At 33.3% G+C, this 26,877-nt stretch overlaps 3 protein-coding genes across 4 annotated transcripts in view; 1 reads left to right on the top strand and 2 right to left on the bottom strand.

The window, feature by feature from the left end:
• The window catches only part of Pino (protein pinocchio), a 269,586-nt gene extending 246,647 nt beyond the window's left edge, over positions 1-22,939 (top strand). Inside the window, exons 4-6 of the mRNA XM_076415910.1 lie at positions 16,821-16,881; positions 21,705-21,951; positions 22,014-22,939. Coding sequence (XP_076272025.1) covers positions 16,821-16,881; positions 21,705-21,951; positions 22,014-22,142 — 437 coding nt within the window. The 3' untranslated portion in view covers positions 22,143-22,939. The remainder of the gene's footprint in view (positions 1-16,820; positions 16,882-21,704; positions 21,952-22,013) is intronic.
• Positions 12,918-15,527, bottom strand: LOC143203700 (uncharacterized). 2 transcript variants are annotated; one of them, XM_076415963.1, is made up of 2 exons: positions 15,260-15,527; positions 12,918-13,068 (listed from the first exon to the last, which is right to left on the bottom strand). In XM_076415963.1, the coding sequence occupies exons 1-2, from the start codon at positions 15,507-15,509 to the stop codon at positions 13,040-13,042; spliced, it is 279 nt and encodes a 92-aa protein (XP_076272078.1). In that variant the 5' UTR covers positions 15,510-15,527; the 3' UTR covers positions 12,918-13,039. The 2 variants fall into 2 exon arrangements, with proteins under 2 accessions (XP_076272078.1, XP_076272069.1); XM_076415954.1 differs by lacking the exon at positions 12,918-13,068 and adding an exon at positions 13,839-14,039.
• A 1,335-nt stretch (positions 22,940-24,274) lies between the features above and the next one.
• Positions 24,275-26,877, bottom strand: part of LOC143203484 (uncharacterized) — a 27,033-nt gene continuing 24,430 nt past the window's right edge. Inside the window, exons 14-15 of the mRNA XM_076415659.1 lie at positions 24,564-24,727; positions 24,275-24,512 (exon numbers count right to left, since the gene is read on the bottom strand). Of these exons, the coding sequence (XP_076271774.1) occupies positions 24,407-24,512; positions 24,564-24,727 (270 nt within the window). The 3' untranslated portion in view covers positions 24,275-24,406. The remainder of the gene's footprint in view (positions 24,513-24,563; positions 24,728-26,877) is intronic.

Genomic DNA, 26,877 nt, shown 5'->3' with positions numbered 1-26,877 from the left:
AGCGTTACCAGCGATCATTCTTCATATACGAAAGAATTAAACTGCAATTTCCATCATAAAAATCATAATCGGTATTTTCTAAATGAACTTTATTGGTTTATATAGCAAGTTTTATGGATATTTCGCCTTCAAGCTGTTTAAAGTCAACAAATAAACATTTTTTTATCATCAGACAAAAATATATTCAGTAAACCTAAGAACTGGGCTTCATTACATTTAATGTTAGTCTTGGCACAGATCACGAGACGCCACTAAGAAGCATCACGGCACCGGACATTTGGCAAAACCCAACAATTAATTTTCGCACGATCACTTTGGTGATGATGACGTCTCCGGTTTGTATACATCTCAAGTTTTAACGACTGTTACAGCTATATCAGATTAAAGGCATAATACTGTAAATTAACCTAGCCGAAAATGATTATTTTTGTTTTTTTATCATTTACAACCTCATCGTTGGATAGCAATTTTATTATCTTGGGTCTTTTGATCTATTTGTAGTGTTGAGTTCTTTTTCATGTTGTGTTGTATTCATTCCAACGATTATTATTATTATATACAGCAAATGGATCAAATATTTTTTTATTAATTACATCTTACATTAGATGTGCTTAGTACAATCTTAATTTACAAATTATTTCTACTGTTCTGTTGTACTTGCATTAATAGACAAAGAAGGCGTGGACAAATTAAAATAAAACTAATCTACTTAAGCTAAAGTTAAGAAATCAGTTATACACTAAACAAGTTCGTGTGGTTTGGTTCGCTTCACTCTTCTGATTTCCTGCGCGTTGTCCAGTAGCTTTATTGCGAAAACAAAATCTTGGATCACTTGGTGTGTATCCATTTGATTTCGAGGTTACCGTGCAGCTCTTCGCTGGTTACGTAACGATAGGTATCGATAGTTAATCGTAGAATTTTGTTTTGGTTACGTTGGATTACTAGTTGGTTTGATATCTTAGTGCAACCCCATATTTGCACCAAACCAAGCCAATCTCTTTAATTTTAGGTCAAGTTGAGGGTATTTTCCGACTAACTAGTACTTTGAGTCTAATCTGCTCTGCTTCTTGTCTAACATGATGTTTCCAGTTCCACCATCGAGATATATTCCGAGGTATTTGGCTGATTCTGCTTGAGAAATCAGGCATCTGCCAAGTGATATAATTAAGTTTTTGTCATTTCGCCGCAGCGTAAAATCAACATGGACAGATTTGGTACTATTAAGCTGTATTTTCCAGTCTATAGTCCATTTGTAGATCTTGTTGACCGGTCCTTGTACTTTTTCTACAGCCTTAGTCTTCCAAGTACTGTTTCTTTTGTTGTTGGGCTGTCAGCAATATAGAGCAGATATAGGAGTGGTCCCAAGACACTAGCCTGTGGAATTCTAACGGAAATAGGTTTAAGTGTTGAGAATTCCCCTTCATACTAAGACTCTTAATTTTTAATAATAATTTTTTTCAAAAATATATGATTGTAGCAGTAGACAGTAATTTCGCGGTCGCAATTTGCTCATTTTGTATATTAATCCCATATTCTTGTGAGACGTCCAGGAATATTGCAGGCAGTATTTCTTTTCTTCGAATGCCTTTTAAACCACCTCTGTTACTCTGTGCACTTGGTTGATTGTCAAGTAGTGATTTCTAAATCCAATCTGGAAATCTGGTATTTCTATAAATGGTGTAATACGTTTAAACAGCAATTTTTCAAATAATTTTGATATCGCAGGTAGCTACGAAATAGGCCTGTAAGATCCAATTTGCTCGGTCAGTTTGTCAGGTTTTTTAATCACAATAATTCGATCAATCTTAAGACATTCCGGAATATGGTTCAGCTTCAAACAAGTATTGAATAAATATGTCAACATGATTATTGTTTTTCATAGTAGCTCTTTTTATAACCCAGGTGAAATATCTTCAATTCCAGGATCCTTTTTAAGATTGAGATTGTAGTCAATTTCTATGGAAACTTCTATTGGAAAAATCGGATAGACATCTACATCGGGCTGATAAACAGGATTTATATCTATTAATAATTGGTCTTTAAATCTCCGAGTTACTTTCCATGGCAAGTAATATTTGTCTGCCTCCGGGCTTAATCCATTTACATATATTCTTTAATCTTGTGATTTGTTTGGTTACTAATTCTATTAAATATTGTTTTGTCTACAGTATTTCTGGTTTTGTGCCATACTTTTTCCCTATTTAATTCCCTATTTTCAAGGTGGTGAATAATATAAGAATCTGACAAATACACAATATTTATTTATTAATAATTTATTAATTAATAAGGTGTTGAGACATCAGTTGTTTTGAAAACCGCTTCAATTCTTCTCGGAATCGTATCTGAACCGTTTCCAATGAACTATCGTGCCATGCTTATACCAAAACATCAGCTAATTACTAATTAGTTATGTCAAACCCCATAACGGTTTAATTATGTTGACGTGTCGCCATTGTGATGCCAGGGAAGGTGCTTCTTGATACTCTGATACTCCTCGAACCAAAAGGGAACTTGGGCGCAAACAATTGTACGACTGTAATAGAGAATCACAAAAATTTGATTTATGAGAATAATATACTGATTGCTAAGATTTTACCAAAAATAAACACACATATCTTCAAAATACGTCATGTAAGTCAGACACCTATCTTAAGCGCTACGAAACATTGACGTCACTTAAAGTTTCCTAACCATCATTGCCGCTTTAGAACGTTTGAGCTTTTCAGCATGTTTTGATTTTATTTAGATTTTTTGTATTAGATTTCACAGTTAAGAATCTGTTTTATGCTACTACCGTAAAGACCAGATAAACGAAAAAAATGTAACTGGAATTTATTTATGAAGCTAATTACTTCATAAATAAATTATTTCAGAGCCTATTCGTCGATTGTGACTGTAACTGAAAATAGTTTACTAGAACTTTTATAGAATAGGAGTGAGTGAGCATTCTAGACACACTAACCAGGAAATATGGAAGAATAATGAAGAACGTGAAATAAAAATTAAAGGTACATGTAATAACCCTAATGAGTATCTAATAAGATCTCCAAAAAGAGAATACGATTAAGAATATATATATATATATATATATATATATATATATATATATATAGTGGTGATCACTATCATCGTCAGTAGAAACGATGGCAAAAATCCATGAATTGAGCTTCGAATTGCTTCCTCATAATTGTATTCTCCAGATTTGGCTCCCGGCGACTATTTCCTGTTCTCAGATCTCAAAAGAATGCTCGCTGGGAAGAAATTTTCATCGAATGAACAGGTTGTAGCCGAAACTGCGGCCTATTTTGAAACAAAGGACAAATCGTACTACAAAAATGGTATCGAAAGGTTGGAGGGTCGCTATAATTAGTGTATCACCCTTGAAGGGAATTATGTTGAATCAAAAAAACTAATTTTGCCGAAAAAATGTGTTTTACTATGGTAGGCCGGGGACTTTTCAATTGACCTGTTATGTATCATATACCCTTAACCTGGTGAAGTATCGAACGTCGAACTACTTGATGTATAAGAAACCAGATTCCATATTGGCTTCGTAATCTACTCGTAATGAGATTAGCTTGAATTTTGTTGAAAGCTTGTATTTAATTAATACTTTACTTTGTATTTTGATACCTTATGATCGTTTAGTACTGAACATCAATGAGTTCAATTAGAAGCCCATTTCCCTTTGTCTGATAGGCATTCAAATCTTATAGAAATATGTACAGACTTCATGCAAGTTTGTATGACTAAACCCATCAAAATATATTAAATATAATTTTCCATATTATTTGGTAACTGGAAAAATAAATGTTATCAGTAGTGTTATTTACCTAGTTATTACGTTAATGGTACTTAATTAAACATACTTAATATAGTAAATGTTCAAACCCGTTTTTACCGATGTATAATTACTTTAGAGGTCCTCACACCATCCATACACATTAGAGTACCTAATTATAGCGCAAAATTATTAAAATAATGTATAAATAAGACCAGTACCTTACACAGCGTCCAGTGCGACCAAAACAAATACTTCACGCGCAGATTTATTGACCGTTTGAGTCCGACCGTCAATTTTTCATTGAAGTCCTTTTTTTTTCAGAAATAACTTTTATTCGGGATAAAGTAATGCAATCATCTAATATGTATTAGTAACAGCATCTAATGTAAATTAATCACGTATCACGCCAGTATTTTCGTCAAAAAAAAGTCGGCAAATTTTTTCCTCCTTAATTGTTGATAAACAAACTAATCTAGTTGATGTTCCCCCTATTTTACGTTGGAACTACGAACGGCAGTGGTACCGAATATAGAAAGCCACGCTATCATCATGTCGATCATGAATGAGAGGCATGCTAGCAATTTTCTAATCTAATCATTCGGTTGTTTTGCTATTCAGTCTTCCCCTTCGTTACGACGGCCGTTATCTTGCGGACGACGTAGACGCGTCGTTGCATTTGGAAGGCGTGTATTATCTTTTTTTTTGTTTCCAACGCGATTGGAACGTGTACCGATTAGTACATGATCGACACGGAATTAGTAATGATTTTGGATTCGCGTTAAATGCGCAATTTTTGCGAGGAAAGTCTTAGCTTTTAGCCTTTAGCTTCACAAGAGTCTAGTTCTGAAAAATGCCCGTATGCACACAAGGATTTGAATTTTCAACGTTGCCAGTTGTTGCAAATTATACGTACACTTGAAGAGCACGACATAAATAGAATATGTCATATAACATATAATATTTCTATTGAGACCTGAGACTTTATTTGGTACATTTTTCATCACCTATATATAAAAATGTCAATTTTTAAATAATTTTGAAAATAAAAAAGGGAATATACCTCAGTATTTAATTATTTATCAATATATAAAAGTTACAATAACAAACCAAAGTTATAGATCTTGTAAATTATTCTTATACTTGAAGAGTATAATATATGTTATCAAATTTACTAATTAACGTAAATCTCACTTGGTACTCAAATTCAAATTTAACTAAATTTACTGTTCATTATTTTAATTTTATATATTCTGCCTAATTTTTAAACTTTTAAACATTTAAGAGGTCCTCCTACAGTTGTGATAGTCGCGGGTTCGAATCCTACTGGGACATGATGACACTTACTGTTTGTCATTATCGTCTGTGGTTCCCTTATCACGTAGGTATGCCTGGAAATGAGCGCGCAGATATTGCGGCTAAATCAGCAGCCTCCTCTTCCTTCCCCATCACGGATGTTTTTGTCCATACTGACCCTATCCCATTCGTTTCTTGTTTCATAAATAACGAGGTTCATTGGGCCCAGGAACCCAACCACAATAAGCTCTTTGAGATTAAAGCTAATTTTTCTCCTCTGTTCGCGTTCCTTTCCTTCGTCACCATGCCGTAGCCCTGAATCGACTGAGATTGGGCCACTGTCATTTCTCGCACGGTCACTTGATGACTTCGATCACCCCTGAGTTTTGTCACCGTGCCCCTATTTCAGTCTACCACATACTGAACGACGGTCCAGTGCTCACCCAGATTAGAACTAAGTATGGGCTGCAAAATTTTGGAAATGCCTTAACAGAAGAAAATACAGACAGACTCCTCGGATTTCTACGATAATTCGATTTTCTCCATAGAATCTGGCCTATATTAAGTTTAGTATTACTGACCAAATAACCATTACCACTTCGGTATGGGTGCTGATATGTGTCGTCTGAATATAACTACGTAGTAAAGCTTCGTTATGGTTGTGTTTATAGTCCTGCATCAGTCTCACTTAAACAAGATCAATATCAGCCTTGGCCTTTTCAGAGCTGACTCACCTACTTGCTGAAACATATACAAGCAAAGACAAAATCGCACGGTGAAATGTTTGGATTATATGGATATGTATTTTTTGACGAGTCCATAAAAAGATATCACCTTATTTGGTCGTCATACTAAATTATTGGGCATCCAAAATATGGCTTAATCTACCAGGTTTCGGTTAGAGATTTTCAATCAACGAAACCGAAATCTAGCTTTACCATCAGTCATAGCATCTTCATTAAACGTATGACTTACTGTAGATGGTGTTACTGTATATTAATCGCATCGGATAGATTTGTAGCCAAGCTCATGTTGAAGCCTCAGTGATAGGATTCAGTTTTTAACCGACTTCAAAAAAGGAGGAAGTTCTATGTTCGACTGTATATTTTTTTAATGTATGTTTGCCGATTTCTCCGTCAATTATGGACCGATTTTGAAAATTCTTTTTTTATTCGAAAGAGTGCACTTCCGAGGTCGTCCCATTGGAACCAAGTCAGGATCTGATGGGGGGGAAGGTGGAAAATCGAGACAAAACCTCAAATTACAGGGGCAAATACACCGTTTTCACATATTTTTTGTCTAAAATAATCATATATTTGGATGATATGATGTAACGAAAAATCGGAAGTAGTTCAGTGTAAAAGCCATTCGGTTTGCTTTTTAAGCACTAACCAAATCATATGGGAAGTCGTAGAAACGGTGTAGGCAACTGTTCAACAAGGCAGCATTTTTTATATTCTAGTTTGATTGGAACATTTGTCAAAGTACCTAGACTGTGTAGTGGACCTCAGGGCCTGAAACATTCCTTATTTTCAACCATTGTTTCTTTATTCAAATGTTTCCTCATAACGGCTGTACTTTTACTTTGGATATCCATTTTAGTACTTAATAAAATAAGTGCGTAATTTATTGAGTAATTATCTAACACTAAAAAGAGAAAAATGTAACATTTTTAACAATAAAATTGAAACTACTTCAAAAAATATATAAGGAACTCACTAAAAAGTAAAAAAGGACTTTGAGACCGAAGACAAAGACTGTTCTGGACAGCCAAAAAAAAACCGAAGACGATGATTCGAAGCTATTACTCAATGAAACCATCGATGGGTATCAATATACCTTGCCGAGCACTGCGCAAGAAACGGCCAGAATACGAGCAAAGATACAACAATATTATTCTTCAGCATAACAACAGACGACCACATGTTGTAAAACCGGTGGAAACATACCCTCCGTATTTTCCAGAATTTGCTCTTTCTGATTACTACTTAATGCGACATATGGGTCATGTCCTGTCTAAGCAGCACTTGACTTTTTATTAAGATACAAAAAAATGGGTCGATCCGTGGATAACCTCAAGATATAGTTACATCGTTCTTCGAGGTGGAATTAATTTGACACATCTGCTAACTGAACTGGAATAGCAATCGAAATTTATCAATCGTGAAGTCGTCTTTCACCGTGTCAACACCAAACCACACACATTTTCGAAATTCCGATAAAAAACTGAGAGAGTGCGATTCGGAATTGTTGTGCTTTCTAGGAATCTTATATTTATTTATAATATTTCAAAATGCGTAATATTTTCACTAAACGACGATTTAAAAGAATGAATGAAAACTCGTGCTTGTATCTTGTATTTGTTTAACCTAACCTTAAGTTATCGTTTCTTTCTCAACATATTATTATTATTTTTAACGTAGATTTTCATTAAAATACGAGACAAATATGTCCTAGAAATTTCTTTTAATTAATAAACTACTGGGTTTATATAAAGTAGCAATCCATTTTGTTTGGTTGCTAAAATATTAAAAGTTATTATAGTCTAAATATCTCTCGTTAAACTCCACAGTTATGATCATAGATAGGAGGAGGGATAGACAAACTAATCAATGTTAAGATATATCCGACCAAATGGACCTCTGGTGGTTGCACATCATTAATAAAGAACCAAATTTTCTCCAAATACTCTTAGGGGTTCAACAATCTGCCCAATATTTCTTGACATGTAGAAAATCACTTCATTAAGTGATATTCTGTGTAAAATATTACATTAATTATTTAATACTATTATAGATTTTATTAAAAACTTGCTAGCACTACCCCATAGTTGAATTCCATATGACCAAATAGGCTTAAGTATGGATTTGTACAGTAATACCTTGTTATCTAATGATTACTTGGATTTGTACCCGATAATCCAATACATTTGATATAGTTTAAGTCCCAATTGTTTTCGTTTAAAACATTAGATTAAAATGCTTCTCCCTAACCAATATTCCAAAATGTTAGAATCATATATAACTGACCGATACTTCAGAGTCAAACAAGAAGATGCCTATTCTGACTTGATGAATATATAAGCAGGTGCACCATATGGAAATATGTACACTAGGGACACATTCACATGGGACACATTGAAAATGTTATTGCTACATTTCCAGATCAGATACTGCCATCCTAGCCATTGGTTATAACAACAATGAATCAACTCAACAACTATTGCTGAAATACAATGTTGGATAGAGAAATGGCACATCAAAATTAATCAAATAAAATCAGTGCATATTGATGTCACCAATAAAAGAATTAAGCACAACCCAGTATAAATAACTCAGAAATTAGTCCCGCATGGAAATACAATCAAATATCTTGGCCATTGACGGCTACCATTGATGTTAAACTCAGTCAGAAGTCAAATGTTAAGAAAAAATGTGAAAAACTCAACCCGAAATACAAGAAAATGTACTGGTTATTGGAGAAATATTCAGCCCTGTCAGTATATAATAAGTTTTTTCTTTGCCAACAAGTCATCAAACCAATTTGGACTTATGGTGTTGAACGCTGGGATTGAACCAGCCAAAGTAATAGAAATATTAAACAAAAATTCAACAAGTTCTTTACCAACAAGTCATCAAACCAGTTTGGACTTATGGTGTTGAACGCTGAGATTGAACCAGCCAAAGTAATAGAAATATTAAACCAAAATTCAACAAGTTCTGCGAGGTATTGTTGATGCTCCATGGTACCTTCGTAACGACAATCTGCAAGATAATATGACTTATCTTTGTCAAATGAAAAATTTCCTATCACCGAGAAAAGAAATCTAAATATTCAACCAATATAAAAGTAACAGGTCAACTGAAAAGTCCCCGGCGTGACACATAGATGGCGCTACTAGAATTAAATCTATATGTTTTTTAGTTATCCCTAACCCTCAAAATATGCGTGTATAAATTACGTATTAAATAGTAAATACACAGCTGTCGGATCATTAGTTTGTGTATTATAGCATTTTGAGTGAAGCAACTTTTGTTATTGTGAACAAAAATTTATAAAAAGGAATTTTGCGTGTTGATAAAATATTACTTTTTAAAGGGAAAAATACAGTTGAAGCAAGAACTTGGCTTGATACCGAGTTTCCAGACACTGCCCCAATTAACCATCAAGGATTGGTATGCTAAGTTTAGACGTGGTGAAATGAGCACTGAAGATGGTGAACGCAGTAGACGCCCAAAAGAGGTTGTTACCGACGAAAATCCACAAAATGATTTTGAATGACAATAAATTGAAATTGAATGAAATAGCAGACACTCTAAAGATATCAATTGAACGTGTACATCATATCATTCACAAATATTTGGGTATGAGAAAGCTCTGTGCAAAGTATGTGCCGCGCGAGCTCACTTTTGACCAAAAACAACGACGAATTGATGATTCCGAGCAGTGTTTGAAGATGACCAAGCATAATAAACCCGAGTTTTTGCATCGATATGCGACAATGGATGAAACATGGCTCCATCATTTCACTCCGAAGTCCAATCGACAGTCATCCGAGTGGACTGCACACGATGAACCCGCTCCAAAGCGTGGAAAAACGCAACAGTCGGGTGGCAAGGTTATGGCGTCTGTATTTTGGGATGCGCATGGAATAATTTTCATTGACTATCTTGAAAAAGGAAGGACCATCAACAGCGACTATTACATAGCGTTATCGGATCGTTTAAAGGACGAAATCGCCAAAAAACGGCCGCATTTGAAGAAAAAGAAAGTGCTGCTTCACCAAGAAATGCACCGTATCACAAGTCAGTGAAAACGATGTCGGCAAAAATCGATGGCTTCGAATTGCTTCCTCATCCACCGTATTCTCCAGATCTGTTCCCAGCGACTATTTCCTGTTCTCAGATCTCAAAAGAATGCTCGCTGGGAAGAAATTTTCGTCGAATGAAGAGGTAATCGCCGAAACTGTGGACTATTTTAAAGCAAAGGACAAATCGTACTACAAAAATGGTATCAAAATGTTGGAGGGTCGCCCTAATCAGTGTATCACCCTTGAAGGGAATGATGTTGAATTAAAAAAACTAATTTTTCCAAAAAAATGTGTTTTACTATGGTAGGCCGGGGACTTTTCGATTGACATGTTAAATGAATCCAGTTAATTTGTCAATATTTCTCATAATTATTCAACGGTACAATGTACAATGATTTCTGACAACTGATATTTGACACTAACATATGAATCACTGTCAAAAACGATATGATTATATTTAATATGTATTATTTGTGATCCAACTGGAGGTCTGGCATTCAATTGCAAAACAGAAAACACATAAAGACAATACAGAAGTTGAAACCTATATTTTAGATAATTATGTATCTCCTTAATTTCATTCTAATCGATTTTTAATCGTCGTCTGCTGTATGAATGTGTTGCAAAAAAAAGATATTAGACTTTAGTTAGAATCGTAATTCGTTTTATAAAGTATCTGTTCATTTAATTAACGGAAAATAACTGGTAACTTGTTAAATACCATGCAAACAATAGCACGACAAAAAAATGATGATCCTTTTAATCGCGAACAAATTTTTGAACATACTTTTGTTTAATGTTCATTAAAACATGGCGTTATAAAACTGTAACAATGGGAAAATTTTAAAAATAATTATTTTTGTAACACTTAAAATTTCAATTAATTTTGATATTCAAAAAAATCATTATTAATATGAAGAACTTACTACATAACCTAGCTCTTTTTTTTTGTCGAATTAAATAGCTTTGGTATATTGCCAATTGCAGTTTGTTAAAATATAAAATTCGTTTTAAATTAGGATTTTTCCGTATCCTAGTTAAAAAGAGAAAGAATGATGAAGGATTAGACTTTGGTACATGTAACCAAATCAGCCTATAAAATACTTATAGGATAGGTATTCGTGGGTCATGTTGACAAATTTCTTTAAAATGTAGAATTAGAGATTATAAACCAGCAAATGTTGTGCAACCACAACCTAAATTTGATGCGATAAATTGCGAGCTCCTCATGTCATTCATTTTGATGACGTGTATTGGCTGTTTTATTTGGCGGGCTATAATAATGAATAGACATTTGAAGGTTTTATTTATATATTACGTATATTCTCGATATTTACAAATATATGTACAAAAGAAACTGCCGTATAAAACAATTTATTTATTTTTTACCATGTAGTCTGACGCCAACTTATCTAACTCAATTTTATCTGAAATATAATCAAGGCTGACGGTAACTTAAGTTACTGTCAACTTAATCACCTTATATATTCTTTCCAATATCCTACTGTAAAACATCATTGTCATTCATAAAACCATAGTTCAATTATTCGAACAAACATTTTTATAAATAAAGAAGGTAGTTTTTTATATTATGTTTCCAAATTCAAATACAATTTAAAATTCTAGAAATATTGTCTAACCTACATTTTTTAGTATTAATTATTTAGCTATGAATTTTAGTAATAACACTTGATACCAATCTCAACAACAAATTGCAAACATAACAATGATATAACAATATTTAATATAGATAAAATAAATGAACAAATATTCTATTAAATATAATTTATTTTAACATTATAGTACATCAAATGCATTTATTATCGAAAAACTTAAAACTACAATTATCTATCCTTACAATCTACATTTTTAGACCCAATACCGACCTCATACCTATTTTATTGTTTACAAGTTAAACCTATGAATAAAAATATAATATATAAACTAAAATACTGTTGCGTCCACATAAGGGTTAAAGTATAAAAAATATTGAATGTTTTAATAATAATGATTCAGTTATTAATATATATATATATATATATATATATATATATATATATATATATATATATATATATATATATATATCAATGCCCAAATGTACGTCAATATTTAAAATGGCTTGAAAATATAAATCACACACAAAAAATCCATTTTCTCTCGAAAAAAATTGAATATAACTGATAGCAACACATGATGAACACTAATTTAATTATTTTAAAGGAATTTTTTCCACGAATTAGTTTAATAATACTTTATACAAAATTCAACAAAAAACGGATAAGCGTAACAATGAACAGACATGTCGAAAAGTTATTGTTTACTTACTTTTTTCTATGTTCAAAAGCGTCATTATTGACATTAAAAACATAATACATAACCTAGCTCTTCTTTTTTTTTGTTCGGCGTTAAACCACCTAATTAATTCCTGAATTCTGATTGATATTTATCACAGATATGATGGGAATTGATATTATCTTATAACACCGTGATAATATCGCTTATAAAAAAAATATTACAAATTGGTACAAAAAAAAATCTTAATCATCATCTTCTTTATTCTTTAAAAACCATGATCAATGACATTTGGACCGATTTACATAACCTAACTCTTATTTTTCAATGCTGTCTATCAAAGAAAATATCCTCAAAATTATCATTAGAATACTTGCAAAACCATAATAATCAAGGGACAATGTAAGTTACTTATATTTTTATGTGCACTTTTAAAATCGTCGTAATCTTAAACAAATTAAAGTACATTTAATAACTATGTGCTTTTAAGACATTGAAAATCGACTCTCATAATATAAATTAAATTCTTTGAACTTAGGATAGATGGTATACATATATGTATCTGGTGTAGATGTAGTCTATTATCATATTTTTTAACTTCCGAGCATTCATATGGAAATTTAATTTCAATCTAAAAATAACAGATCTGTTATTACATGATAACATCTAAAAATATAGTAAATACTAAATAGTTAGGTTATGTTTTTTTATTCTTTAAAAATCATGACCATTCACATAAGATCGATTTATATAACCTCACTCTTAGATTTCAATGTTGTTATCAAGGAAAATATTTTCTGAACTATCATCACAACACTGGTGAAACAATAGCCCAATTATTGTATTTTTAATCATGATCACGATAAGGCCTCGTCAAATAAAGCATCTGTAACAAAATCTATAGGTTATTATAAAACTAGTGATATACTAACTAGTGAAAACTATTATTTTATGCAGAGAAATGTCAAAACAATTTCGCATTTCATCAATAGATATCGCCAATCAAATATGTATATACAAGCACCTAATAATATAGCGCCTCCAATAAAACAAGCAAAGCATCTCATAAATGACGTCAATATATTGCAAATTGTAAAAATTTTAAGTTTTTTTTTTGGGTGAGGGGTAATCTGCTGGCAAAACCGGCAAAGATAAAAAAAGTTAAATTTGATACAGTAACATTGCGACGTAATAACGTCATAAATTTTGTATGGCTGTTTGATTGGATGGGTTTCAATAATAAATAAACATTTAAAAGTTTTAGTTATTTTTTACTTTTTTATATTTACAATCATTTATACCTTATATAAAATACTACGGCATAAAACAATTTTATTTATTTTTTACTAGGTAGTCCGCCAACTTATCTAACTCTCTAATTTTATCTGAAATATAATCAAGATTGGCAGTAATTTATCACTTTAATATATCCTTTCCAATATCCTATTGTAAAACATCACCGTCATTCGCAAAATCATAGTTCAATTATACCAACGAACGTTTTTATAAATAAATAAAAACAGTACTTTCTTAAATAATATGTTTCCAAACTCAAATACATTTTAAATATATATATAGGTATTATCTAAGCTACATTTTTTAGTATTAATTATTTAGCTATGAATTTTAGCAATAATAATTTTTTTATATATTTTAAAGTCTCCTTTTTACCAACTATGGGTTTATCTAGGCTGGGCCTAAAGTTTAACGTGGACTCCGAACCACGCTCCTCAACATTAAGCCTACCAACTGGCGAGTGACCAACTTTAGAAGTCATCCCAGAAGACATCGGGTCTTAGCCAGTCTGGTTGCTGGCGTGACTGGGATAATTTTCCTTGTTGGATTTTACACTCTTGCCTAGAACAATCACAAATTTTGGACAATCACAAGCATAAATTTACGACCGTGTCCCAGCAGGATTCGAAGCCAAGCCGTCAGTAATAACACTTGATATCAGTCGCAACAACAAATTGCAAACGTAACAATGAACAGACAATGTAGCATACTTATATTTTTATTTGCAATTTAAAAATCGTCAATACAAACAAATTAAAGTACATTTAACGACTGTACGTATTTTTTATCGAAAAACATAAAAAATAAACTCTCATGATATAAATGAAATTTTTGAAATTTAATGATAGATGATATTGAACACATATTGATGTATTTATCTCGCGCTCGTCTTGCTTGTGAATTAATCCAAGTACAAATGAAATGTAGTAATAAATTAATTTATAATTAAAATTGTACTAAGCATATCTAATAAAGATGTTATAAAAAAAAATATAGATGGTGTGAAAATACACTATATTCAATTTTAAAATGCATCAGTTAATACGTAACAGAAATAGCTCAACACATAAAAATATAGTAATTATAAAATAGTTAGGTTATATTAAAAATGAGAGGTAATTTTTAAAAATAGAGTTAGTTTATCTATTTCGTTCTTAATGTGACTGTTGATGACTTTGAATTTTTATACGTCAATTCTTGATTATATTTATCAGTTTTTGTTGATTTACTATCTTTGTACATTTATTTTACTTCCCGGTAAAATCCCTAATATTTTTTGGGAATATTTGTTTCTCTAGAAGATATAGAAATAAACATCATATTAAAGAAACCGGTCACTAATATCGAAAAAAATGTATTTAATATACTGAGCTTGGTAATTGTTTAATATAATGTAAAAAACTGGTTTACTATATTCAAAATAACATAATATACATTTTTAGTATCAAGTTAAAATTGTCGATAATCAACTGTAATTGAGATTAATAAGTATTTGTATCCATTTTTGACCAATAAAAAATTCTATACTGATACAGTAATAATTGAATAGTCGTAGAAAAATTTTACTCTAGCGCCTAGCAAAAATATGTTACTATTTTTAAAACATTGATTAATTTTTCTCACATCCCACAATGTTTCACAACGGACCATTAACTTATTTATAAAAAAAAATATCTAAAATTAATTCACAGCCCCTATATCTTTCAAAAGCTGACTTCGTTCGGACATCTTTTATTTCACCGTCGAAAAACGACAAAAATAATAGTAGAAACGATAAATACCCTGAACATTTATCGTCCTCTTCATCTTCCTCTCTTTTTTTTTGTTATGAAGTAGCAGAAATAGAAAACGCGAGATGCATTCAACGACGTTCTTGAACATCACGCCAAAATAAATCAGAAACATAAACACGCCGAGCTCCGGAGGATTAGTTGACGTAGTTGGCGGCGACGAACCCGCCCTCCTACCCGTCCCCCTACCGCCGTCTGCCCCGCTCGCGTATATATTCCAGCGACGGCGGGCCGCTCTCATATGTCAGTCGGTTTCTGTCGTGTACAGTGTTGAGTAACGTTCCGTCGAGCTATCGTCGCTTTCTCCCGCGTTTACACCGAACCCATAACTTGTTCTTGTGTGATCGGAATCGATCCGTTATCAACCTTTGGACTATCCAGTGGATTACACTAACGTTCACTTTTGTTTTTGTGCTTTCATCGAGCTAAATCAAAACAGTAAGTAAAGCATATGTTGTTTCTTTGCTCTTGGTGGTTAGTTGTGCGGTAAAGCTCGTCGAAAATTCGGTTTCCTGGTGTCATTAAACCTTGACGGGTTGCATTCGCCTCTCTTCCTTCCCACGATCGTAAAACTGAAGCGCCAAGCGAGGGGAATTGATCCCCGGGGTCGTCGTTAGTCGAGATTCGGACCTTGTGCATAAATTTCGTATCATTCGCCAAATAAATAATTCATTATCGTAGCAAAATAATGGGATTCCATGGGGACGAGTGCGATTGACGTCAGGGCGATATTATTTTGCAATTGCGGTTAAATCGAGACCGAATTGATGTATATAAAAAAACAAATTAAATGTATTTGTCGACGTTAATAGGGACCATAGTTCGCTTTATTTAAATTGCATCTTTCATTATTTGAAATACTTAGTCGTCTCCTGGGCATGTCAAGTCAATTTAAACCAGAATGACGTTTGTTTATGATTTTTTGAGCTCTTTATTAAGATGCAATATGTTTAACCTATATTTGACATTTTGGCTAAGGTGCTAGATAAAAGAAAGTGTTTGTTAAATATACTCTACATTACCATACATATATTGATTATATTTTAATATCTAAATAATTCCTTTTAAAATTTCCTAGTATCCAAAAAAATATCGTCAATAATACTTAAGTGCATTTAAACCCTTGTTTTTTATACTCGGACGAAGGCGCCGGGTAACCAAAGGGCTTTTTATTATTATTTATCTGTTTTTGTTTTGTTTTCATGGAGAACAAGACAAGTTAATTAACGTTTCTTTTCGAACTGCGTGTTTTCTGTTATCGCTGGTACTGTCAGGCGCGCCTCGGTTTATCGGAAGAGTACAGCAGGGAAGAGCCAGGTGAAGAACCGGGACTCGTCCGTTCCGATTCACCGAGTACTGTTAGTTTGCATTTCGGCTCCAAGGTTGCATTTGTTTATGTATTCGCGCTACGCCTCCTGTATCTTAGAATCAGGTTAAGTCAAGGCTGACGCGACCAACCACAATCCACGACGCGTTGAAGCCGAGAAAGTGCGCGCCACGGAGTAAAAAAAAAGAAAATCCGACTAACGTGTGCTCTTTTTTCTTGTTGCAGTTTCGTCAAAGATGTCACTTGCCAGCGTCCGTCATCCCACCGACATCCATTCAAGTCACAGGTGAGTTGCGAATTGAGACACGTCGTCCATATCACAACAAACAATACAAAATAATAGCACAATTGTTTTGGTCGAACGTTGAGAATGACAAAACAAACTTTCGATAAATATTATTACACATCTCGCAGCTAACGACCTCCGTATGGATTCGTTGGGTTTGTTTCGTGAACTCGATTGATTTACCGTTAATTTTCGCATAAAAACTTTCCCGTTAAAACATAATTTATTATCGGGGTCGTTCCCACCGTTCCGAGCCTCCGTCGGGTCTCGGGTCGGTAATTCCTGGATTCGTGAAACAACCCCTGAACAAGATGAGGGCACACCTGGTGTAGGTGTATTGTTAAAAAGGTTCTTTGATGTTCACATGCTAGAAACACCTTGATATCTTCGGATTTATTTTTGGAATAATGTTTTGTATATAATTTTTTCTAATGTAAAATGTTATAAAGTTACTGCAATTATTCTAAATTTTGATGAAGGCGCCTGGTAGTTAAAAAGGTTTCTATATAATAACTAACTAAACCATAGTGGCGCAATTTGTTCATTATTATTAGAGAAGAAAATAAAAGTATTCTGGCGAACTTGAAGTTAACGAGAGAATATTTTTCAAAATAAAAACAAATTATTTGAATTCAGCCTTCTACATGGAATTAACTAACCTTTATTTTTTCAAAAACATAATATAAATTTATAATTTGATATTTGAATATTTAATATATTTGAAAACAAATGAATGACAATCCTTAATATCTAATGCTACAAATTATACTGTCTCTCGTGGGTGTTATAATTTCGCCATAGGAAATAACTTAACCATATTGTGTTTTTCGCTATTTTTCAAGTTTTTTGAGCACAAATTCCAGCAAGCTGAATTCGAAATCTTACTCAGATTATATTGTATTCATAATCATGATTACTCCCATAACGATGATTGACATGATAACGGTTACCATTGCAACATAACTATAACTAATTAAGGCAACGTAAAACGCTTTAAATCTTCCGTGTCTGTTGGAACTTCGATGTTGGGTAGAAATTTCATATCGATCCATTTCGATCCAGTTTTACTGAGACAAACAGACGGTGGCCGATTTGTTTTATATATATAAACATGGTATAGTCGTTCCAATAAAAGTTGCTTTACCAAATTTAATTTTTCATTTATTTTGACTCTGACTACAAAATACTAATGTAAATAAAATAATGAAACAAAAATAAGGTTGTAAAATATGATTTATTTTAACGTTATACCACATCTAGTGCATATTTATTCAATAACTTAAACTATTAGTATTGGTATCAAATATTAGCCACACCAATAAAAGTCGAAATTTGTAGACCTACTTCATCTATCAATCTTCATCTTCAACTTCATTCTATCCTCGGTTAAATGAGAAAGATGCTCCGGGTTTAAAAGGGTTTTTATGTTTTTATAAACTGAATTTGGTAGTATGTTCGACTTGAGACACTGAGACATCAGTTCATCTGAGCGAGATCATTATCTCATTCGATATTGTTCTTTCACGTATTAGCAACCAAACATTAACTTTCCTTGAAATTCGGAATGCCATCGAAACCGCAAAAATCCGGCTCTGTGTCTCAACGAGACAATTTTTGGAACCGTTTCATTCCTTTTTTTTTTCTTGCGACAATACCGCGCACGATTGAAGACATTGAAAGGCGTGAAGCGGTCCAATTACAAAGAAACCAAAGTCCGTTGGAAACTTTGGCCTCAACTCAGGCCGGGAACGATCTCGTTAGCGACGATACGCGAAATCTTAATTCAGGGATTATTAATCATACGCCGACACCGTTTCTGACCTCGATAACGAGAGAGGGCGCGCGAGAGCGCCTGCGTGTCCCGATGGAAAGTTTTTTTCGCCGCAAAAAAGGCCAATTTTCGATGGCGTTACGGAAAACTACGATACGAACCACCTGATTTAACCGTCGCCACGTGAAAACAATACCAAGCCAAACAATAGGCAAAACACGGTTTGTTTTACGCGAACTTGCACATTATTTGTTCTACACCAAAAAAAAAAGCAGGGAAAGAATTCGCCTGCCGTTCTCGGTAATAATCGAAACGAACCGGTTTGGTCGGTGTATTTCGTACTCGAAAAAAGTCCCGATAGAATTCTGGTGAAAACAGGTTTCTTATTAACTTAACTAAATGTGCACATTTAAATTAGTGGCAAATCGAGATTTTTCCACGGAACGCGCCAAATTATATTCTTATTCCTCAGAATTTTTTTCGATGTCATTACCAGTCAGCGTTTATGGTGTTACTGGCTATAAAAATTGACCGAATTGTGTATAAAACACTAACAAAAGTTCCTGTAATAATTTCTTTATTATTTAATTTTGGTGAATGCGCCAGGTAATAGTTCTTTTAATGAATTATTTAAATTTTTCCATCAATTTTTGTTTTCTTTACACTCTTTTTAATTAAAATCTTGCTAAGGGTAGCTTAATGCTCGATTTTGAAATATACATGTCTGTACATAAATTGAAGTGGGAACAAGTCTCCTTTAATTTTATATGCTTTTAAAAATTGTATTATTTTAAAAGCAATGTCTGGCAGTTGTATTGGGTCTCTTCGAGATTTATCTTTATACCATTTAAATCCTATGTTTCCTAACAGTATTTGAAGTGATAACTTATATCCCTCAGAAAACTGAATATCTCTAAGTTTTCTGTAGTAAAATATCTTAGAAAGCCCTCTTGAATGTCTTGAAATGTTTCTTCATGATTTAAATCAAAATCAAATCATGTTTTCTCTTTAATTTTATTAATTATATGACTTTAAAAGACAGTGTCTCTATCAATCAAAAGATACCTCTGTGGTATCTAAAATTTATTCAGTTTTCTGACAAATTAACACTTCTAGGTCCATCATGTTTTTATTGGTAGTAAAATGACCTCTCTGATCTATAGCAAAATGTTTTTTTTTGTTCTTAAATACACTTACTATGTATAAAATGTCGTTAATGGCAATATAAGTATTTATTAATTTATTAAACCTTAAAAAAGATTGTAAACAACAGCTAATAATTATAAATGAACGTGAGATGTTGATATTATTTCCAAATTAGTATTTCTATTGGTGGCGGTGCATGGCAACTTGTCTGCATGCATGCTATTACCGTCTTTATACTTGTTACATCACATGTACTTAGAATCGATTAGTTATTCTCGAGATGGGGTGATGCCAAATACTAGACGGACGGGTCGGAAGCTATTGAACCCCGTAATTCAATAGCAAAAACAATTGTCGCGCCTAAATTCGGTCGCCTTGCCTCGTGCTAATTTATTTTTAGTCGTAGTCGGCCGCACTTTGTTACGAAACAACGCTCGGCGTTCGAAACCTTGGAAAACGATACTATTCCGAGTGCCTTTGCAATTGCAAGGCGGTTGCATAATTTCGGTATTTTTATAATCCCGCATTATTAATAACCCAGATCGGATTTTGCGTTAATTTGACCGAAGTACGGGTAGAAACGGTTTTCGTATTTTTTTTACCAATGAACTTGGTATAATGACGCATCGTGAGTAACAAGAATGGTATTGTCGGTGTTAATCGATGTTAATTAACAGCTCCCTATTTTTTCTCTCGGCAGTGACTAGTTAAAAATATTCCTCATTACTCATAACACGAAGTATAATCAAATATATCCTTGTTGGATTTTTTTTCAACATTAGGATTACAACCAGGTTACATTGTTTTTGGTTAATTGAAAACTGCACAGGTATTGGTTGTTAAGAGACCTTTCCTTGCTCAAAAAGTATTTAATGCTAACATCATAATATTCTTGAACTTTGAAAATTCCCCATGTCAAAACCGCAGTATTTCTCAGTGTTTTAATATTTGTGCATTAAAAGAACAAGTCATGAGTTTACGTCAAGGTCAGTTCAGTTTTACATAACCCGAGCTTGCCACTTAAAAAACTGTTTACGACCTACAACAGTATTAAACATTATCGGTTTGGGATTCTAATAAAAAATAAAAACGCTTTTTTCCATTTTTGTTACTCGAATTGTTTTGTATCCTTGCGGTGACTTAGTTCTACCTGTGAAGCAATTAAACTGAGGGGCGTCAGGTAAAGCCAGGTGGTTTTTGTTGAAGCGTGATTCAATGGTCTTTTCCGAGAACCCAAAAAAACAACATCGAGAACCTGCTGTTCGTGAAGAATTCAGAAATGAAAATATGAACAAAATCGGTGACCCGCATGCCTGTTCTTTCTACGCAGTTCGGTCACCGACACACCTTCGTCTCAAGCTTAAATGATAACGTAAATCCTCTTGTCTACGGATACCTAATTATCTGGATTCCGTTCGAATTTCGATGCGTAACGATTCCAAAGTCTCGTATCGTTTATCTTCGAACCATGCGCTTTAACGCGTCGTTACTAGCTCACGCCGCCAAGGCATGATGGTGCTACGTCTAACTACAACTCGAACGGTGATAACAAACCCCCATCTGCGCGATAATTATTTCCCATTCGCGATGCCGTGCCATGTGACCGTCTATCTGACAAAAATATATTACAATCAAACGCCGCATTCGAAACCTATTAATACTGAATTATAAATAACAGGATTAATTCACGGATTCATAGATCTATTTTTCCTACTGACTATGACTAACAGAGTATCGTCATGCTAATATTGAAAAAACATAATAAAAAATAGTATATATATATCCGAATTCTTGTTAACTATTACGCATTACCAAAGCACTAATCCATTTTACACATACTATATATAAACACACACACCTTTATTACACGACAGCCAAACTTATATTCTCTCTTTTATAATTTCAGCTCATTGACCACTTTGAGCCACAGTCTCGAAGACATCGCCTCGTGGAGCTACGGTCATCATGGTGAAGCAGTGCTCACCATCGAAGAGCTGAGAGATCAACTGAAATGTTGTTTCACCTGCGGCGTGTCTTGGGCCGATAGTCACATCTCCCTCGATTGTTCCGAATGTGGTGGCTACGCCATGGAAAGACCCTGCCCCAAGTGCGATGGCGCTTGCGGCAGTGTATGGACTCGAGACTTGACCTTCGTAAGTAAAACAAATCCCGGTCGCCCTGCCCGCCCATACTAACCGAATGTTCCTATTTACAGTCCCATGATAGCAGTAAAGCCAAATGGATCGGAGAGTGCAAAAACGCCCAGCAAAAGAGAGACCAGTGCTCATCGCCGGTCAGTCAGGACCTTTCCCATCGTTTGGAGAGATTAAGCGCCACGTCATGACGCCATTTCACCCTCTAAATTATTCTAGAATAGGTCGTTAGATTAGGTTCAGGCTAGACTAAATTATACCTCTAATACAGGGAGATATTTATTTATATCTAGTTAAATTTTTCGTAAAATACTGTTAGTACGAAGTAAGAAAATAATCGCGGGGTAAACAGGATGGGGTTTGTGTATTGGTCACGATTCTGCCCAGATCTCGACACACTCACTATCCGGAGTGTCATTCCAAAAATGTTTCGGTCTCCTTAAATGTGTACAAGATCAAAATAGAAGTAGACTCAAATTAAGTTACGCCAAACATTCTTGTTTGCCCCTAATCCTAAAAAATTGCAAAAAAAAAGTTTCTTGATCCAAGAAATACAAATTCAAAACGCTATTGTTTTACATTAAAACCGTTGACTTTCCTTAGGTAATATAGACATTACCAGATATTTTTTAGAAACAGGAAAAAAATTAGCCTCAGTGGTTTTTCGTATTTTCAATGATTCCTAAAGAAACGTGTAATTCGTTCAGATATTTGGGAAAATTCGTATGTTCCCGTATTTATCCTTTTTCCTACATTTGTATTAGTACGCTAAATGTGACATCATGTGTGCTTTTTTGCGTTGTTTCTACGATGGAAGGACGTAAAAGGAGGTTTAGGTCCGATAGTGAGAATCGCCTTCACGCAAGACCTAAATGTTTCTACGAACATAAGATTATAGTTTAAGCAAAATTTTTTGTATGACTGAAATTTTTGTGTATAAGTTTATCTTTAAAAACTGTATCTTTATAATAAATAAACTAAAACTAAATATAGTTGTATTATTATAGGATAATGTTCATCTATAATCCCTCAATTTTTATCAATAAATATTAACATTAATCGAAAGAAATGTTGTTGGAAATAAATCTCAGAGATCATTTCTAAGTTAACCTAGAAATATTAACTTAGATCTTAATCAATAAGGTTTAACTTACATTTGATGGGTTTTATCATAGTTTATTATTTTTTCACTTATCCAGTTTTTTTCAATAGATAAAAGCAAGTGTGGTCGCGTAGTGATTAAGGCGACAAGACGGTCCTCCTACTGTTGCGATAATCGCTGATTTGGATCCTGCTGAGGCATGGGTGTACTTTATGTTTGTGATTGTAATTGTAAATGATTTTATAGGCAACAGTGAAAAATCCGACAAAGAATAACCACCCCAGTTGCGCCAGTAACCAGGCTGGGTAGTCACTGACTAATCGGTAGGCTTAATGCGGAGGACCATGGTTTGGAGTACATATTAAACAGTAGGTCCAATCCAAATGAACCCTCGTTGGTAAAAAGAATAAAATATATAGGAAACCAACTATAGTGGATTCTACAAAAAAAAGTATCATTTTTTTAATGTTATTGGAACAATTTTATATAATATCCATTTATCGATATTTATTTGCACTAAAAAGTTTATTGTGCAGTATTACAGTTAGAAAGCCATTTAATTTTGAAATGGATATTTCATGAGTTATATAAAAGAATAGAATGTTCTTTTGCTCTCCAAAAATTTTTCTTTTTTTTGCTTTACTTCATTATTTTATGGTTTTCTATCAATCATTATAGAAAATTGAACCAACACCACTGATCTTTTAAAACTTAATTTTGGTTGGAGAAACTATAATTTGTTTAATATTATTCAGTGTGTTTCAGTTTTATCCTTTTTGAATTCTGCAAAGCTTTTATTTTGCAAATATTTTTTTTTGTATAATTTAAAAGGAATAGAATATTGATTAACTCCCATATGGCTGGTTGGTAACTTTAGAATCTATAGTTTAATAACTTGGACATTTAGATTTGTACAGACATGTTTTATACTTATATAGGTGTATAAACATATTGACTTAGATCTTGATTAACAAAGTTTGTAGACACTTTTATTTAGCTAAAACTTTATTTTGGTGGGATTTACTATAATTTGGTCAAGTAGAAATTATTTAAAAATGTTTTTATAAGACTGGTTATAGGATTTTTAAATTCTGTAAAAGTTTCTTTATTTAACAGTAACTTGTCCAACTTTTTATAATATTTCTCATCATCAAAACGTATTCATTTTATAGTCTTTTTGATATTATTTATTTATTATAATAAAAATATATGTGTATTGTTACAACATAGTTTCATGGAGAGCCAAATTATTTTGTAAATAATATTTCTTGGTTGATCTATGAATAGTGGCACCTAGTTGGACTTTCAGATACACTACAAAAGTAACATCCTAGTTACTTTAAAGTTTCTGATCTAGAAACTTGGACATGCTGGATTTGTACAGACATTCTTTAAACACAGATGCCTATCATTCGATATACAAAATTGGGCTGCTTGTTTAGCAGATATATCAGTCTCCCTGCAAATTATCATAACGTCAGCGATTTCCCTTTATTTCCCACCAACTAACCTCATTAAATCCTTAAAACAGTCCTGAACTTTGGCCGCAATAACCGCTTTCATACTCTTATCTTTCCTGAAATCTAGAATCGGTTTATATATATTGCACTCTGTGAACTCCTGCACGATCATGTCGAGTTTTTTCATGGCCTCTTCCTCGTAATCTGAAAAGATCTAGCCGAAAAAAAAAACAATTCACTGCTGGGCCGTAAGCCGACGCTCGGTTTTTTGCATAAATAGTTTTAATATGTCATAGCGATGATGGAGGTTTAATTTTCGTGAGGTTCAACAACCTCAAAGTCGACTACATATTTCTCGTTCTTGTTTATAAATACTTGCGGCATGCTTGAAACACAATCACTTCTAAAGCGAATAAATGGTATATAAAAAGTGTATGTATAAACTTATATAATCGTTGAGAATTTCGTCATTTTAAAACAACTTTCTAAGAAAGAACTAATAGCCTCTCTAAAAAAAAAGGCCCAGAAAAAGTTCGATAGTACAATGTAGAATACGAACTAAAATTAAGTTTCTATTATTTATATGCTCGTTTTTCAGTGTTTGCCCTTATATATTTTATGAATAATGATCTAACATATTATTTGACATTCTTATGTTCATAATTCTTCCAAGAAGCATTTGGAGTAGTAGTATTGCTAGTTTACAGGATCAGCAAAAAATTTCATTTTAACTGTGCCTTTTTGTCTCAAATCAACGTTTACTTACATAGCAAGTAACGTGATAATTCATTCAGTCTGAACTTCTATAGGAGTCATCCACCATTTCATCACAAATTGTATAATCGAAGTTATTCAAATAATGCGCAAAATTATCAATTTTTTTCCTTTTTCTGATCTGCGCAATGACAAAAACAATAAGCGACTGTGTCATCATCATCCTCTCTATCCAAACTCTTTCTTATTTTTTTTTTTAATAAGAGCGTACCTCAAATTCCCCTATATCAATTTTTCCCAACCAGTGATCCTGATGTCCACAAATGGCAAAATATGGCCCGCGAATGATTTTAGCGAGAAGAGCGTTTGAAATTTCTAGGTAAATACTACAATCTAACAAACCCTATACAGTTGGAAAAACACTCGTGAAACCGTGTTTGATCAAAACCGTTGAAGAAGTTTTAGGATTAGAGGTCATGAAGAAAGGCAAGATATACGTCTGTCCAATAACACGGTCAAAGCTCGAATTGAACTTATATCAAATGATATAGAGGAGCAACTTGTTTCAAGAATCAAAATGTTGTCAAGAACTTATGTTTAATTTGTTCGCTTCTTAGACGACGACGACATAATTATACGAACTGAGAGCTTGAGGTTGAGATTTTTCTTGTTGACAAAAAAATGAACGATTTTTTGAAACAGTTTACTAAATCGGCTGTCAGATGAATTTGGCTTATCTTGTGGATATTTTCACGCACTTAAATAAATTGAATATGGAACTGCAACGTTCCGGAAGTAAACAATTAGTAAATATCGCAAATATTATTCATTTTTGAAGATAAACTTCGCGCTTTTATTTGCCAACTTCAGTTGCGGTTACGTAAAATACAAGAAAATAATAATTCTGCGTTTGCGATACGAAAAACACTTGTGGATGACGAAAAATATAACGCTAGTAAAGCAAATACACGAGAAAACAAATCGTTACTTTCCCGGAATATATCGAAGAAGCTAAAGTTGATCAAGAACTAATTCGTAACCCTTTTAGCACGGATGCTGGTGAAGTTACTGAAGGAAGAACTAATTGAATTCCAAAATTGCAGGAACTTCAGGGATGCTTTTGACTTAAATTCATTTGAGTCCTTTTGGTGTAAAAAAAGCAATTTCTTATACAAGCTTAGAGAAATCACCTTGCTCTAAATTATGGGTTTCTCAACAACTTATTTATGTGAACAAAGATTTTCTATTTTATTGGTAAATATAAATAAGATGAGGAATTGTTTGAAAGTAAGTGATGATTTGCCTGTAACTTTGAGTAATATTAGTCCTAGGATGGCCGAATTCGTGCAGAAGATGCAAGCCCAGAAATCACATTAATACAAAATCAACAAGAATAATATAAAAGTGATTCCTGATCAAGAAAAGGTTGAGAATCCCTGGTCTAAGTAGACAGTAAACTGCGTGATAATCACTACATAGTATAAAACAAAGTCGCCTTTTCTGTCCCTATATCCCTATGTGCGCTTAAATCTTTAAAACTACGCAACGGATTTTGATGCGGTTTTTTTCAATAGATAGAGTGATTCAAGAGGAAGGTTTATATGTATAATACATGCATAATATACTAAGGCAACATTGCTAATTTTAGAG

Source organism: Rhynchophorus ferrugineus, unplaced genomic scaffold, assembly GCF_030347505.1.
Source record: "Rhynchophorus ferrugineus isolate W39M unplaced genomic scaffold, kcgeb_rfMv2 rfM1, whole genome shotgun sequence".
NCBI classification, from domain to species: domain Eukaryota; kingdom Metazoa; phylum Arthropoda; class Insecta; order Coleoptera; family Curculionidae; genus Rhynchophorus; species Rhynchophorus ferrugineus.
Note: the sequence above shows the minus strand (reverse complement) of the source record. Positions and strands in the feature narration are given on the sequence as shown.